This window comes from Mauremys reevesii, unplaced genomic scaffold (assembly GCF_016161935.1).
Source record: "Mauremys reevesii isolate NIE-2019 unplaced genomic scaffold, ASM1616193v1 Contig66, whole genome shotgun sequence".
Lineage (NCBI taxonomy): Eukaryota > Metazoa > Chordata > Testudines > Geoemydidae > Mauremys > Mauremys reevesii.
This window is the reverse complement of record NW_024100880.1, coordinates 55,242-71,829: the sequence shown is the minus strand read 5'-3', so window position 1 is coordinate 71,829 and position 16,588 is coordinate 55,242. Positions and strand designations below refer to the sequence as shown.

The following is a 16,588-nucleotide window of genomic DNA, read 5'->3' as shown; positions in this document are numbered from 1 at the left end:
CTGGAGTACACGGCATCATTGGGTGCACAGATACTGGTAATTCTGTGAGTAGCCAGAGTCAGGGGCTGGATATCATAGGAGGCTGAATTAGGGATTCAGTGATTAAGGTGCCCCTCATGTTAGCCTGGAAGGCAAAGCTGGGGCTGGCATAGCCCAGAGGAGAGTGCTTGAGTGAGTGAAAGGCTGCTGATGCCTGGGAGCTGACACCCAGGTACTACTAGTAAGACCCCCCATTGGCTGTAGGCTGGGAGGTAACGAGGTGACTCTCAGTCCCCGAGAAATATCAGAGTGGAACAGAGAGAAAAAAAAATCTTCTCCTCCTCTCCACGTCTCTCACTGTGTCAAGCACGTTACACAGAGGAGGCCAAATGTTACTTACAAGAGTCTCTGCAGTTTGCAGTTCGGGAGTTTCAGTCCCTCGCACAGCAGCTTCACACCGGCATCTCCCAGTTTATTACCACCCAGGTTGAGGTCTGTCAGACTCTGGCTGGTTCTGAGAACAGTGGCAAGATCCCTGCAGGCAGCGTCTGTGAGACGACATTTCCACAAGCTGCAGGAGACAGAAACACAGAGAAGGGGGATCACAGTGTGAAGGGGGCTCATCAGGGCTGTTCTAACAGGTGGACCTGCCCACCAGCCCCTCTCCCTGGCCAATCCACATGCTCCACCGACTCTCCCAAACCCCACCCTATTGCAATCAGGAACCAGTGCGGGGTGGAACTTCCTACCTAAGCTCCACCCCTTGCACTTCACTCTTGACCAATCAGCACTGTGAATGGCCCAAACACCCTAATTTTTAAACCTCTGCCATTGACCAATGAGGATTAAGGTTTAGGGTAAGATTTCCTCACACAGCACCGTCCTTCACCCTTTCCATTGACCAACCAGAATTCAAGGGGCAGCCGTCTGGGCACCCTAAGTCCCACCTACCCATATTTCAGCCAATCAGATTGGATTTGCCACTGATCAGACCCGCAATGGTGTGACCCAATCAGAGCAGCCCATTGCTACAGGGAGGCTGTAGGGGGAGCCCCCTCCCCAGGCAGCTGGGCCAGGCTCAGAGCAGCAGGAGCTGGGAGATCCTGCCCCTCCACGCCCCCAGCACTGGCTCTGCTGCTGCCCTGCAGGACGCAGCCATCTCCTTTCTCTGACCCCAGCTCTGAGTCTCAGGCCTGGGGAGGGGAGGCAGCTGAGAGCCCAGCACTGGCAGCATCACACCCACCTTTCTCTGAGAGCAGGGACCAAAGGCTGGGGGGATTGGAAGACAAAGAAGGGAACAGCCCCACAACCAGGGGGATCCCCAAAGTTTGGGGAAGAAGAGCTCCTGAGAGGAGGGCGACCATGTGACCCTGTTGGCAGGGCCTGCTCCAGAAACACTGGTGGAATGTGAAACTATGGCAGCAGCCTGGCTGTGACCACTATTCCACCTCAGCCACCTTCCCACAAGCTGCAATGCCAGAATGGGAAGAGGTGCTCTGTGGGATAGCTGCCCATAATGCACTGCTCCCAATGCCGCTGCAAGTGCTGCAAATGTGGCCACACCACTGTGCTTGCAGCTAACAGTGTGAACACTCGGCAGCGCTTTCCTTGCTGCGGTCTCCGAGGGCTGGTTTAACTCACAGCGCTCTACATCTGCAAGTGTAGCCATGCCCTAAATATTAACCAGAAGTGAATTATTGGAAGTCATTCAGAACAAGCAGATGAACAGTAACTATCTCCACACTGTAAAGCAAATTGTCTTAAGTTGGTTTAATTGGAGTAGGCAAAACTCTGTGGTAGCTGTGTTCTGTATTAAAAAATAGAGAAAATAAAGGATATGAAGGGGGCGTGTATAAGTGGGAGATCAGAGCTGGAGGAGACTTGAGAAAAGAGAGAGGGAATCAGAGGGGCCCTCTGGGGTTCTGTGTAAATCCTTCACCTTTATCTCAAACCATCTGATGGTAATTTATCTCTGGGGTGGAGGGCTGAGGTCCCATATATGGAGAATGTACTTCCCTTGGATTGTTTCCCTTTTAGTTCAAGTGTTATTCGGAGAGTACAGGGTCTGAGGAAACCCCTGCCATTTGGGGACAGATTTATATGATATTTTGGTATTTTATTTTTGGAATTAAATGAAAGAAAATGCAGGAGCAGGGAGGGGAAATAATAAATGGGATAGGTGTGGAAGTCTACAAACTGAAATCATGCCATATCAAGGCACACCATTTTACACAATTAGAAATGGGAGAGCCATTTCCCACAACAGAATTCAATCATCAGACAGCCTCTCTGCGGACAATCCTCAGTTATAAATTTGAGGAAAAGACTAGCTGGATTGCAATCTTTAGTGAAAAGAAAGAGTAAAAACTAAACAAAAACAACCCCCACCACCCAAAATTGTGCCAAGATTACCTGTGTCCACATCTTTATAAACTATTGTAATAATCTTTCTCCAAAATATGCCTTGTGAGGTATCATTTGAGAACTCATGGTTTGCTGGTCATTATTGTCCTGGTAAAATGTGTGTGGCAACATCACGTGTAAAGTTATAAGATTCCACTGTACGGTGTTACTAACACATGTTCCAAACTGAGGTTGGCAAACAGGTCAGCCCCAGACACAGGAATGTGTGCTCTGTAGAATTTGTATTCAGGAAACAGTCATCAAACAGGAAGGGGAGATAAAGGAGGGTCAAATGGGAGAGGGAAAAGCAGCAGGACACATCCTTCCCCACAGACGTTTTGTCTCCAAATCCCAACTGGAAACGCTTCTCAAAGGGAAGAAGGACTATTAAAAGGAGAGGCAGACATCACAGGGATACACGTCTCTCACTGCCCACTGAATTCATGGCACCTGGAAGACAAAGGAAGTAGCACTGGATTGGTGGAGGGTTTCTGACCTAACAATTTGGTCAGTGATCTGCTGAAGCATGTGGTGGGAATCTTTGATTTCAATCTAATGTAGCTTGTTAAGTTGGCATTAGTAAATATTTTATCTTTATTTTTCTTGTAACCATTTTTTTTACCTTTATGTCTCATTCCTTGTATTCACTTAAAATCTCTTTGTAGTTAATAAACTTGTTTTATTGTTTTATCTAATCCAGTGTGTTTAAATTGTAGTGTTTGAAATCGTAAACTGGCATATTATTTCTATGAAATAAATGACAGACTTTATATAATTTGTACTCTACAGAAGAGGGTTTGGCAGTACAGAACATACATTTTTGGGGGGAATCTGGGACTGGGGGTGTGTTGAGGTCACTCTGATATATAACCAAGACTGGTGAGAAGAAGAGGGTAACACAAGTGCGGCTGGCAGGCTGCAGTTACACACAGACTCAGGGTGTAAGGTGGGTTTGGGGGGTATGATAGCAAATAAATATATTTGCATATTAACTTAGATAAAAGCATGCAATGTAGCTAACCACGTTGCTTACTCGACAACTGGGTTGAGGGGAACAAGTACTGCAATAAATGAGTCTGTTTACTCAGATCTGCTTCTGGGTTCTTCCTTCTCCTTCTTTCCATCTCTAAAAGATTTCCATTTTAACAGAGCACATTTCTGAAACTGAGTGTGACGGTGCACCCCATAAGGCTTTTTGGAAATATGCTTATGAATGTATATATAACATAACTGGAATATGTTCCATGCTACATATGCCATGTAACGTATCTCTGTAAAGGTTACACCGTCACACAGAAAAACACAAGAATGATCACAGGTCTCTGCACAAGACAGTCCAGTTGTGTAGTTGAAGCCCTGGATCAGAACTCGGGAGATCTGTGTTCAGTTACTGGCTCTAACATACACTACCTGTGCGACCTCGGGCAAGTCATAACATCTTTTTGGGTCTCTATTTTTCATCTGAAAAATGTGAATTGTAATATTTCCTTCCCCTTCCCTTTGTCTGTCCTGGAACTGGATGGTCACGCAGCCTAAAGGGCTGTCTCCTCTTTCAGGGATCTCATCCCAATATCAAATTCCCAAGGAAAAACCTGCCACCAGAATAGACAGTAATCAGAGCGCAAAGCAGTCAGCAAACTCTCTGGCTGCTTGCACAGCTCCCTCCTTCCCAGGACTGCATCTCCGCCAAATCTTGCAAATCCCAATACAACAAGCAAAACACGTATCGCCCCAAGACTAAAATCTTGCTTATGTGCTAAAAAGAACTTGGAAGACTATAACATAACTCCCTGGTGATACCTGCCATTACAACATGTCCAGTGCCTAACACGCTGAGGCCCTGATCATGGCTGGGGCACTTAAACAATACTGTAATACACTAATAATTAAATAACAAAAATCTTGTTTAATTCAGTGTTAAGGTTGCTCAGTGACAGCTTATGCCCTTCTCGCACTTCAGAAAACCAGGAAATACAGAGCGAAGGTAAACACCCATACAACCTTAACTCTGCCCCCTGGAGCTGGCAATAGCCACTGGGAATTAAGGGCATGCCCTCCAGATGCATTCACTGTGTTAGGTGTAACTGTACTGAATGGTGGAGGAATAAATTGTAGCATCTTGGAAGTGCTGTGATTGTGATATGAGGATATCTAGGGATTAGCATGAGGAGTATCATCATAGAGCTGTGACAGTGATATGAGGAGATCTGGGTCTGAGGGCTTGTCTACACTACAGGACTATTTCGAATCTACTTAAGTCGAATTTGTGGATTCGACCTTAATAAGTCGAATTTGTGTATCCATACTAAATACACAAATTCGAACTTCTGAGTCCACATTCACGGGGCCAGCTTCGACTTTGGAAGCGGTGCACTGTGGGAAGCTATCCCACAGTTCCCGCACTCCCCGCTGCCCATTGGAATCGTGGGATTTCCCCCCAATGCATGCTGGGGGGAAAAATGTGTCGTCATTGAACCGTCAATCCCGCCCTCCCTGTCTTCCTTGAAAGCGCCGGCGGGAAATCTGTTCGCGCCCTTCTCTGGTCGGTTGCAGCGCGGGCGCCGCAGCACTGCGAGCATGGAGCCCGCTGCGATCATCGCTGCACTTATGGCCGTTGTCAACTCCTCGCACGTTATCGTCCACCTCTTCCACAGTCAGATGCTGAGAAACCGGGCGAGGAGGCTCCGGCAGCACGGTGAGGAGAGTGGCGCAGACCTCTCACAAAGCAGGGTACGCCGGGCAGTGGAGATCATGGTGGCAATGGATCAAGTTCATGGTGTGGAACGGGAAACAAGCACAGACTGGTGGGACCGCATAGTGCTGCAGGTCTGGGATGACACAGAGTGGCTGCGAAACTTCAGGATGCGTAAGGGCACTTTCCTTGAACTGTGTGACTTGCTGTCCCCTGCCCTGAAGCGCCAGGACACAAGGATGCGAGCAGCCCTGACTGTGCAGAAGCGAGTGGCCATAGCCCTCTGGAAACTTGCCATGCCAGACAGCTACCGGTCAGTAGCGAACCACTTTGGCGTGGGCAAATCTACCGTGGGGATTGCTGTCATTCAAGTAGCCCACGCAATCGTTGAGCAACTGCTCTCAAAGATAGTGACTGTCGGAAATGTCCAGGTCATCATAGATGGCTTCGCCGCGATGGGATTCCCAAACTGCGGTGGGGCTATAGATGGGACTCACATCCCTATCCTGGCACCAGCCCACCAGGCCAGCGAGTACATTAACCGAAAGGGCTACTTTTCAATGGTGCTGCAAGCTGTGGTGGACCATAGGGGACGTTTTACCAACATCAACGTCGGGTGGGCGGGCAAGGTTCATGACGCGTGTGTTCAGGAACTCTGGTCTGTTTAGACGCCTCCAGGCAGGCACTTTCTTCCCGGACCACAAAATAACGGTTGGGGATGTGCAGATGCCTACAGTGATCCTCGGGGACCCGGCCTACCCGCTAATGCCCTGGCTCATGAAGCCCTATACAGGCGCCTTGGACACTGAAAAGGAACTCTTCAACTACCGGCTGAGCAAGTGCAGAATGGTGGTGGAGTGTGCTTTCGGACGTCTCAAGGGAGATGGCGGACCTTACTGACTCGCTCGGACATCAGCGAAAGAATATCCCGTAGTTATTGCTGCTTGCTGTGTGCTCCACAATCTCTGTGAGAGCAAGGGCGAGACCTTTTTGGCCGCTTGGGAGGTTGAGGCAAATCGCCTGGCTGCTGTTTACGATCAGCCAGACACCCGTGCTGAGAGAATATCCCAGCGGGAAGCGATATGCATCAGGGAGGCTTTGAAAGCGAGTTTCCTCGCAGAGCAGGGTAACCTGTGACTGTCCACTAGATTTTAAGAGAGCCTGATCATAAACCAAGTTTCCCCCACTTCCCAAGGACGTTTTAAAACTAAGGACATGTTTTAGTAATTAATAATAAATCTTTCGTTGACTTTGCATTTCTGTTTCTTCGTTGAAACATGGAAGCATTCTGTGCTGGTTAAGGTGTGCACTGATGGGTGGGTTTGCAGGAAGGGCGAGGGTGCCGTCTTTGGATAGGGGTTACCATGACGGCTGTGGGTTTGGGCGTTGGAAGGGTGAGGGTGTGGGGAAGGGTGAGTATCTGCCCCTGGATGAGGTCTCTTTTTGGGGCTCAGGGCACCGGGGAGGATCGTGAGGATCCAAGTGCATGTGAAGGGAAGCCTGCCTTTACATTCGGGGATGTCAGGCACCAGGACCCTGCACAAGCATACACATCAAGGAAAGACCCGGGGCAGCATACACCACACAGACTGTCCCTGGTGCCTAGTGACTGCAGTCTGTGTGTGCCCTGCAGTTGACCCTGCAGCCAAGTCTGTAGCATGGCACTGTGGGCTATGCACTGACATTACAATTCCCCCCCCACCCCCACAGAACAACAGAAAGTCTTCTGACACCAGAAACGTGACGGAAACAGTCAGTAACACCAAACCGCTTTTAATAATGTAATACACAGTGGGGGTTGAACTTGGAGTTGGGACTGGTTGATGCTGTAAGGAAAGAGCTTGTACAAATTTACAGCGCGACAGTTGTCTCGAACATTATCGGTGTGCTGCGGTGCAGGGACAGTTCTCACGGCCCCTACCGCCCCTCCGTCTTGTCACTTTGGGTGAGGGGGGGACAGGACTTCTTGGCGTTGGAGGGCGGTTGCAGATGCACTGCAGGGGGGCTCTCTCCTCCTGACTGCGGTCTTGCAGAACATCTACAAGGCGCCGGAGCGTCTCCGTTTGCTCCCTCATTAGACCAAGCAGCGTTTGAGTCGCCTGCTGGTCTTCCTGCCGCCACCTATCCTCCCGTTCCAGGTGTGTGCGATGCTGCTGACACAGGCTCTCCCTCGACTGTCTCTGCTCTGCCGCCTCCGCTCTGGAGCTGGCCATCAGTTCCTGGAACATGTCGTCCCTTGTCTTTTCTTTCGGTGTCTAATCTGAGCCAGCCTCTGCAGGGGATGGCGGGGCAGTCCGGGAAGGAGCCGAAGCTGTGTGATGCGAAAAAGTAGGTGATTTCCTTGAACAAATACATGTTTGCCAACAGTAAACACAGTCTAGGTCATTTTCAGTTAAGAAGACCAAACAGGGAACCAAGTCTCAGGAGATCTCGGAACTAGTCCGAGATTTCGGAATACGCTCTCATTGGCGGCGCGATTGCACCGGATAGCGCACAAGCGAGGAGAGACAGCTGCATCCCTCTTGCACAAAGTCCTGGTAAGCCTTACAGTACAGAGTGCTTATCAGTTAGTGCTTAGCTGTGCTCTCCTGCTGGAGGCAATGTGCAAAGCAGAAAAGATGAGCGTTATGCGGCATCTCCCGCCAGTGAACGGGAAAGACCCCTGTATGCTTTTCCTCTGAGGCCTGCAACACGTGGCTGTTAAGCGAGGGTCATTCTTATGCAAAGTAAAACTCTGTTAAGCGAGGGTCATTCTTATGCAAAGTAAAACTCTGTTAAGCGAGGGTCATTCTTATGCAAAGTAAAAGTCTACCATGCACAATAGTAACAGTACACTAATTCCACTAATTAGATGCAGCACTTCCACAACGACATCACCCTGAGGCGTGTCAGGCGCACACAGAGAGAGCGGATGTTAACAGAAGCCCTGCACAGACCAGGACCCTACGCTGCCATGCTCGTAGGCGATGGTCCCCCTGTACCTGAGGATGGCATGGCGCGGAAGAGTGTGCTTCAACGGAGCACCCAATAAAGCACCTCTCCCAAGAAACCTCTTGCTGAGGCTTTTCCAGCTGCTCTCTGAGAGCTTTTTTGAACTATCCCCAGAGGACTATTGCTCCATTCCTATATGTGTAGACCTGCTGTTTGTATAGTTTCATATTTAAAAATTTTTATATAGTATTTCTATTTTTTATATATATCCCTGTTTCTTAAAAAAATAAATGTTTCCCTGTTTGTAGCACTTACCGCCTGATCCTTCCCTGATTCCGAGTCCGGGTTAGCAGGCGGGGGCGGTTGGTAGGGGATCTCTGTGAGGTGATGAAGAGATCCTGGCTGTCAGGAAAGCGGGAGTGGGTTCGATGTCGCCTGCGCCGTCCTCAAAAGACCCTTCCTCATCTTCCCCATTGGCGAACAGGGAGGAGGAACTGTCCCGGTACACTATTCCGTCCTCGGAGTCCACCGTCACTGGTGGGGCACTGGTGGCAGACCCACCTAGAATGGCATGCAGTGCCTCGTAGAAGCGGCATGTCTGGGGCTGGGCTCCGGAGCGTCCGTTTGCCGCTCTGACTTTTGATACCCTTGTCTTAGGTCCTTCACTTTCACGCGGCACTGCATCGCATCCCGGCTGTATCCTTTCTCTTTCATGGCTTTAGAGACCTTCTCGAAGGTCTTCGCGTTCCGCTTGTTGGAGCGCAGCTCGAGCACAGACTCCTCGCCCACACAGCGATCAGATCCTGGACTTCCCGGTCAGTCCATGCTGGGGACCTCTTTCTATTCTGGGATTGCCGGACTCCTCTGCTGGAGAGCTCTGCATCGTTGCAGGTGCTGCGAGCTTCGCCCGATGTGCAACCAGAACGTCAGATTCAAACCGCCCAGACAGGAAAATTAATTCAAATTTTCGCGGGTCATTTCCTGTGTGGCTGGCCAGAGAATCCAAGCTCGGACTGCTGTCCAGAGCGTCAACAGAGTGGTGCACTGTGGGATAGCTCCCGGAGCTGCTAAGTTCGATTAGCATCCACACCAAGCCTAATTCGAGCTAGCAAGTGCGAATTTAGCGTTACTCCACCTGCCGGGGTGGAGTACCAAATTCGAACTAAAGAGCCCTCTAGTTCGAATTAAATGGCTTCCTGGTGTGGACGGTTGAGCGGTTAGTTCGAATTAAAGCTGATAAATTCGAATTAAAGTCCTAGTGTAGACCAGGCCTGAGTTGCCTCTGTGTGTATTCTCAAAAGAGGGAGGAGCATGTGAACCATGAAGTTTCAATCTGCATTATCCCAGTATAGAATTGTGTAGGTTGTGTCAGTAGCAGGATACTGGGGTATTATGGCTATTGTCAGTAGTGAGTTGGAATATGAGAGCAGTCTGTGGATTTAATGATGGGTAGAGGAAAGTAAAAGTTTAGGTGTTAACCTGTGTGCAAGTCTGAAGGGATTGTAAAAGGGTATGAATTGGCTGTTACATTTTACAGATGTGGCATTCTCTCAGGGGAGTAGGCTCAGTGTTTGAGTGTATGACAAGGGCAGGCAGCACCTGTCAAGCACAATGAAAAGGCAGAGTGCAAGTATGTGTGTTATGGGCATTCTGAGACATCACTCAGAGAGGGCGGAGTTAAGATTGTGTGGGCATTTACCTTAAGCTTTTCCCAGACATTTACAGTGTATTCTCAAATTTCTACCTAAGGCGGGTTTCACACCTCAAAGTTGAAGGCTCAGAGGGGTGGTAAGTGGCCCATTCATCTCATGAGATGTTCTCAGCTGAAAGAGAATACCCCATGGAGGTGAAGACAGACTGAAAAAATAGCTCTGAGACATGTGAACTGCTCCATTCATTTCTGTGAGTGTTTCCTTCCCCCGTTAATGCTGGAGAGTTTCTGATGTGTGTCAAACATACCTGTCTCAGGAGTGTGTTCTTGGTGCATGCTCTGAGCATGCCTGTTCTAAGCTACAGGGCAGGGTTTCCCGAGATCCTGGTTCATATGTGACGTATAGAAACAGGCTCAGACACCCTCAACAGGCAAACCTCCTGGTACCAGGCTCACTTGAAGGGAGGAAGGGATGAGGGTCAGCCTCCCATGGATGGGCAGTTGCTCCCAGAGCCAAGCACACAGAGGGAAGCGGGGGACAGGGAGCTGGTCTGAACATTAACTACAGCAGAGCTGTTGTTTTAATGTAATAAAAAATACAACTACCTTAAACAAAATGTGGAATTTATTAGGCTAGCACCTGAGGTCCAGTATTTGCACGGGAAAGAATAAATTGGTGATAATTCACTTGGTGACAAGAGAAGCTCATTGGAGACACTTTTGTTTGAAACACTGGAACCCAAACAAGACACCTCCCCTCCACACATACGACAGTGACTGATGAGCATCATTTGGACCATCGAACTACCATAAACCATGATTAAAGGACAAGCATATGGAGGTTCTGCTGACCAAATCAATGCTGTAACTGGTGGTGAACAGTGACATGCAGTGAGCCCCATAAAGTAGGTCTAAAATTGTGGAAGAGTTTCTGTAAAAGGGCCAAAGATGGTAGCTCAATGGCCAGAGTGTTTGGCTTCCAGTCAGAGTTGGTGAAAAAAGCTAAAAAATCCACTTCGCACAAACTTAAATCTTTGTTTTTAATCTTGACTTCAAAGCAGTAACGTCAACAAGCCAACCCGGCAGAAATAAGCCTACTGTCATGTTCTGCTTTTGCCTTAAACTTGAAATTACAAGTAAGTAGGGTGTAGAAAAAAAAAGTTTATAAAAAAAATCTTTAAGTCAGCTTTCATTGAAAGCAGAGTAGTATATACATTATATAGGTTTATATTTAAAAAGAAAATGTATTTAAAACTAAATTTGAAATTAAGACATCCCACACTAAGGCCTAAATGTACTATAATCTACATACATAATTTACATTACATTACTAAAGAAGATCCAAGCAATACGTTTTTGCTGTTGATGTTCTAACAGAAAGTGAAACCACTGAATTGGAGAAGTCACTGGCTAATGATCTGGAAGCCCAGGGTACGCTGCTCTGGCTGGTGCTTGGCTTCAGGCTCCGCCGTAGGGACTGGTTTTGCGTGCCAGTCATACATTTTAACATTTTTAGAAGGTCTCTTTCTATAAGTCTATAATATATAACTAAACTATTGTTGTATGTAAAGTAAATAAAGTTTTTAAAATGTTTAAGAAGCTTCGTTTAAAATTAAATTAAAATGCAGAGCTCCCCGGACCGGTGGCCAGGACCCAGGCAGTGTGAGTGCCACTGAAAATCAGCTCGCATGCCACCTTCGGCACGTGTGCCGTAGGTTGCCTACCCCGTTCTATCATCTGGAGGCCTTGCTTGAGGCCTAGCCATGGCTAAAAGTATGAACCATAGTAAGGCTGTGGACCAAAGTAGGCCATGTCAAAATAGTAACACTAGGTATCAGATAACCAAGCAAACCCATTCCTAGTCTGCGAGGATGGAACAGGAACCCAGAGACCCCTCTGAGATAAGGAGAGAATGACAGGATAATGGATGAGAAAGTTTTGTTTGAGCTATCAGGTACAAGGATGATAACTAAGAACATCTGGAGTGTAACATGCAACTTGTTTGTATCAAGGTATAAAAGGAGAAGTCATAAGAGGGGTAGCTTTGCCTAGAAGAGAACATTATGTTGATTGTCATGGGCATACATGTGTCAGTGTATCTGTAACCACTGAGTCGGGGCTCTGAAACTGCGCCTTGTCGACAATGAACCGAGCTTTTGCCAGAGAACTGAGCCTGTGGTCTTTCTTTATTATTAACACTGAAATCTGCTGAACCAGCAAGCTACAAGCTACGCTGGTGCAGTTAACACTGGAGCTCCACAAATGACACAGGAGCAGCACAGACCCACAGCAGCACAGAACACCATCATCTGGTCTCCCTTTCTAGCAACCTGATTAGCTGAGGCACAGCTCTGTATAACTGACATCTTTAGGAATCTGGTTTGGAGTCTGGCATCTGTGATGCACTGGTTAGTAGGTTCCCAGTTGATTAATGATTTTTCTGCAGAATCTGTCATAATGAGAACTACTCCCTCTGAGTGCTTGTTGTCACTATGCCTTGAGTAAATCATATGTTTCTTCTCTCGCCTGAAGCACTTCTTATCCACTGATGCCCAGGATTTCAAGTCTATACTTGTCCATAACTCTCATGATCTGCAAGATCTTTGATGTGTGAAACATTGTTCTCACATTCCAGCATTATCTTGCTGTCAACGTCCAACTTTACAAGGCCTTGGCTTCCAGAGACTGGCTTTCATCAGGAGCCTTCCTGAAGCACAAAGGGGCAGCAGTGTTCATTTTTACTGGAATGGTAGCCTGGTTCTTTTTCTATAACTGGTGAGCTGTTTTTATGAGTCTATGTGTTTAGCCTTGCACTCAACCCTCCACACTTTATCTGGGATTGGGACTGACAGACCCAGGCACAAGATGCAGCAATGCAGAAGTGTATTAGTAACACAAATACCAGTATGGCATAGGTAGACAGCAAGTGCCAAGATGACCAAGACTTAGCCAACGATATTGCACTACTGAGCAAGAGCCCCAAAAAGTTACACATCTTACAGGATATTTATTCATCAAGTATAACATGTAATGTATCTACAGAATGCTGTGTTGTCTACCCTTGCTACATCCCAGAACATTCTATGGAAAAGCATGAAAGAACATGGCAAATGATCAAAACCACTTGGCGGTGAAAAGGAACATCACGAAAGGCAGAGGATTTCCCTGCTATGAATATAACAAATGAAGGTTTTCAGTATAACAGAGTGTAGGAAAAGGCACACTGTATTTAGTAAAGAAAGCCTTGAGGAGTTTGGGGGCTGTCCTGAATATTTGGATCCTGGTTCTTATAAAACTGGTTAGTTCTGCAATTGACTGAACTTTGTGGGGAAAACCTATCGTTAGATAGGAAGGGCAACTACTGACAAAGGTAAACCCAGGTTCACACTTTAGGATCTTGTTTTGCTTTACTACCAGTTGTTCCCATCACCTTCTGTCTTTCTTGGATAAATCTTTATTCTTTTATAAATAAACCTACTTCTGCTTTTATTATAAGTGTTCACAAGTGCTGTGTGGAGAACAGGAACAGTGATTGACGGTAAGTCTGCTAAATTAGGGTACACTACATCTTTGGGTGTAGAGATTCTGGTACTTCTGTGAGTAACCAGAGTCAGGGGCTGGATATCACAGGAGAATGAATCAGCGATTTAGTGATTAGGGTGCCCCTCTTGTCAGCCTGGAAGGCAAAACTGGGTCTAGCATAAGCCGAAAGGAGAATGCTTGAGTGAGAGAAAGGCTGGTGGTGCTAGGGAGTTGACAACCAGCTACTACTACTTACTGTAGGCAGAGGGTAATGAGGTGACAGAGTCTGAGAAACATCAGAGTGTAAAAGAGAGGAAAATAATCTTTTACTTCCCTCCACCATCTCTCACTGTGGCAAGCACTTTACACAGAGGATACCTGTAAGTACACAGAGAAGGCCAAATGTTACTTACTCCAGTGTCTGCAGTTTGCAGTTTGGGTGTTTCAGTCCCTCACACAGCAGCCGCACTCCAGCATCTCCCAGTTTATTATCAGGCAGTTTCAGCTCTGTCAGGCTCTGGCTGGTTCTGAGAATAGCGGCGAGAGTCCCGCAGCCAGCGTCTGTGAGATGACACCACTCCAATCTGAAGGAGAAAAACGCAGAGGGGGATTACATTGTTAACAGGGCCCGTTACATCTGTTCTGACAGGCAGTCCCGCCCACCAGCCAAGGTTCTGGGTCAGACTTCCTCACACAGCACCGCCCCTCATGCTTTCCACTGCCCAAGGGGCAGCCATCCGGGCACCCTAAGTCCCACCTACCCAGCTCTCAGCCAATCAGATTGGACTTGGCACTGATCAGCCCCACAATGGTGTAACCTAATCAATGCAGGCTTCTCCCTGTACATCTGGGCCAGGTTCAGAGCAAGAGGAGCTGGGAGATCCTCCCCCTCCACTGCCCCAACACTGGCTCTGCTGCTCCCCTGCAGGACACAGATGTTTCCTGTCTCTGCCTCCAGCTCTGAGCCTCAGGCCCGGGGAGGGGAGGCAGCTGCGAGGCCCAGCACTGGTAGCATCACACCCACCTTTCTATGAGACCAGGGAGCAAAGGCTGGGGGGGATATGAAGACAGAGAACAGCCCCACAACCAGGGGGATCCCTAAAGTTTGGGGAAGAAGAGCCCCTGAGAGGAGGGCGACCATGTGACCTGTTGGCAGGGCCTGTTCCAGAAACTCTGGTGCGGTTATTACAACAGAAATTTTCTACTGGATTCTGCATCCCCCTGCAGAGTCTGGGCTCCTGGGGGAGCTGCCAGCCAGTGGAGTGTGGAACTATGGCAGCAGCCTGGCTATGAACATGTGCATCTCAGTGACCAGCCCCCAGCATGGCTGTCACATACTGTCACTCCACCATCTGCCCTACCTCCTGGGCTCATGGGGAACCCTCTGCACCACCGACAGCTGCCAAATCTTGCACACATGTAGTGACACCCCTCCTATCTCAACTGTTACCTGCATGGCCTCCTCCATCACTACAGTTGCCTTCCAAATATGGTTGCTCCACCAAATGGGGAGGGAAGTCCTAATGTTTGAGAGGGAAAAGGAGCCCTGAATTTGTGTGAGGGAGAGAAGCCCCCACTCTCTGGGGGACTCCCAGGTTCATTCATCATGGTAGAGCAATGTGGGAAACTATGGAGATAAGCCCTAGTCTGGGGAGGTGGGGAGAGGGTGTTCTTGATAAAGCAACGTAGAAGAGCTCCACAAAATTTAAAGGTAATAACGGAGGGAAAGCAAATGAGAAGTTGAGGAGAAAAAGGCCCCAAACTGGGGAGAGGACACATGAAGGGAAAGAAGGACACAACTGGGATAAAAAAAGAGAGGCATCTCTCAAATGAAGAGTGGTGCCCAGGGTAAGCTTTGGGAAGGAGGTAGCTGTGCCAACAGTACAGGATTTTATTCTTTGCTCTGGGTGCTGATTAGAGTCTATTCTGGAGGCAGAGTTTCTCTCTGGGAATTTGGTGCTGGGCTCAGATCTCTGGAAGAGACGCCTCTGCTGTGTGACCCTCTCATTCCAAACCAGGTGAATAAATGTAAATATGACAAGTTTCACTTAGAGTTTACCCAGACTCCCTGTCACCAATTTCTCCTCTGATCTGAAAGGTGCTGGATACCTGCCACCACTTGGTTGAGGGTAATGGTGGTGTCAAAACAGGACACTGGTTCTAGAAGAAGGAGCAACACTACATACAGACAGTCCCTGCCCTGAAGATCCTACAATCTAAATAGACCAGAAAGGTAAAAAGTAGAGAAAGGAAATATTATTATTGTCATTTTTCAAATGGAGAATTGAGACCCATAAGAGATTTAATGACTTCCCCAAGGTCACATAGAGACTCTGAGTTTTGTTCCAGCAATTTAATTACATGAGCATCCTTTCTCTTGCATACAGCTGTGCTTAGTCCTTCATGTTTCTCAGTATCAGAAGAGCACCCATATTTTTTAACCAACATTTTAACCCTAACCCCCCGCCCTATTTTTCTCATGGTTGAGGTATAAAAGAAAGAATCAAAATTACTGTCTGTCTGTGTAAGGGCCTTCTCTTACTGTGACAGTCTAAGGCCTGGTTCTTAGGCTAAGGCCTTTGGTTAAGCAGCAGAGGCCAGCCATAAACTGGGAAGTATATGGTCACATCCTCACGTTCCAAACTAGTCACATTGAAAAAGGTGCTATTGGGCTGTTAGGAATACAATCCTGTCCTGATACTCCTGTCACCTCCAGAGAAAGGGAAGAGCCTAGAAGATGTAAAAGGAAACTTAGTTTGATAGCATCGTGTCTGACAAGAACTTACTTATCAATAGCTGGGATGTGACATCCTAATTTCTGTATTGTTCTATCACTGTCATCTCCACTTCCCTATTGTTTGTCTGTATAATCTCTGGTTCTGTGATTGTTTCTGTCTGCTGTATAATGAATTTTGTTGGGTGTAAACCAATTAAGGTGGTGGGATATAATTGGTTAAATAACCATGCTACAGTATGTTAGGATTGGTTAGTTAAATTTCAGTAAAATGATTGGTTAAGGTATAGCTAAGCAGAACTCAAGTTTTACTAGATAGTCTGCAGTCAATCAGGAAGTAAGGGGGGAATGGGAACAGGGACTGGGGGTAGGGGAATTGGAATAGTGTTTTGCTAAGGGTGGGAATGGGAACAGGGACACAGGCAAGGTTCTGTGGTGTCAGAGCTGGGAAGGGGGACACTGAGGAATGAACTGGAATCATCCTTGCTGGAAGTTCACCCCAATAAACATTGAATTGTTTGCACCTTTGGATTTCGAGTATTGCTGCTTTCTGTTCATGCGAGAAGGACCAGGGAAGTGAGAGGGTGAAGGAATAAGCCCCCTAACACTAATTCCTAAGTTATTATCTGCCAAAAAAAATAAAAAAGAGTTTTCATGTGCCTAAGTAGCCCCTGGA

General features: G+C 47.5%; 1 protein-coding gene across 1 annotated transcript in view; it reads right to left on the bottom strand.

Annotated features, from left to right (window-relative positions):
- The window catches only part of LOC120394565 (NACHT, LRR and PYD domains-containing protein 3-like), a 142,355-nt gene that overhangs the window by 113,191 nt on the left and 12,576 nt on the right, over positions 1–16,588 (bottom strand). The window contains exons 5-8 of the mRNA XM_039518784.1: positions 15,254–15,269; positions 14,263–14,276; positions 13,592–13,655; positions 380–550 (exon numbers count right to left, since the gene is read on the bottom strand). Coding sequence (XP_039374718.1) covers positions 380–550; positions 13,592–13,655; positions 14,263–14,276; positions 15,254–15,269 — 265 coding nt within the window. The remainder of the gene's footprint in view (positions 1–379; positions 551–13,591; positions 13,656–14,262; positions 14,277–15,253; positions 15,270–16,588) is intronic.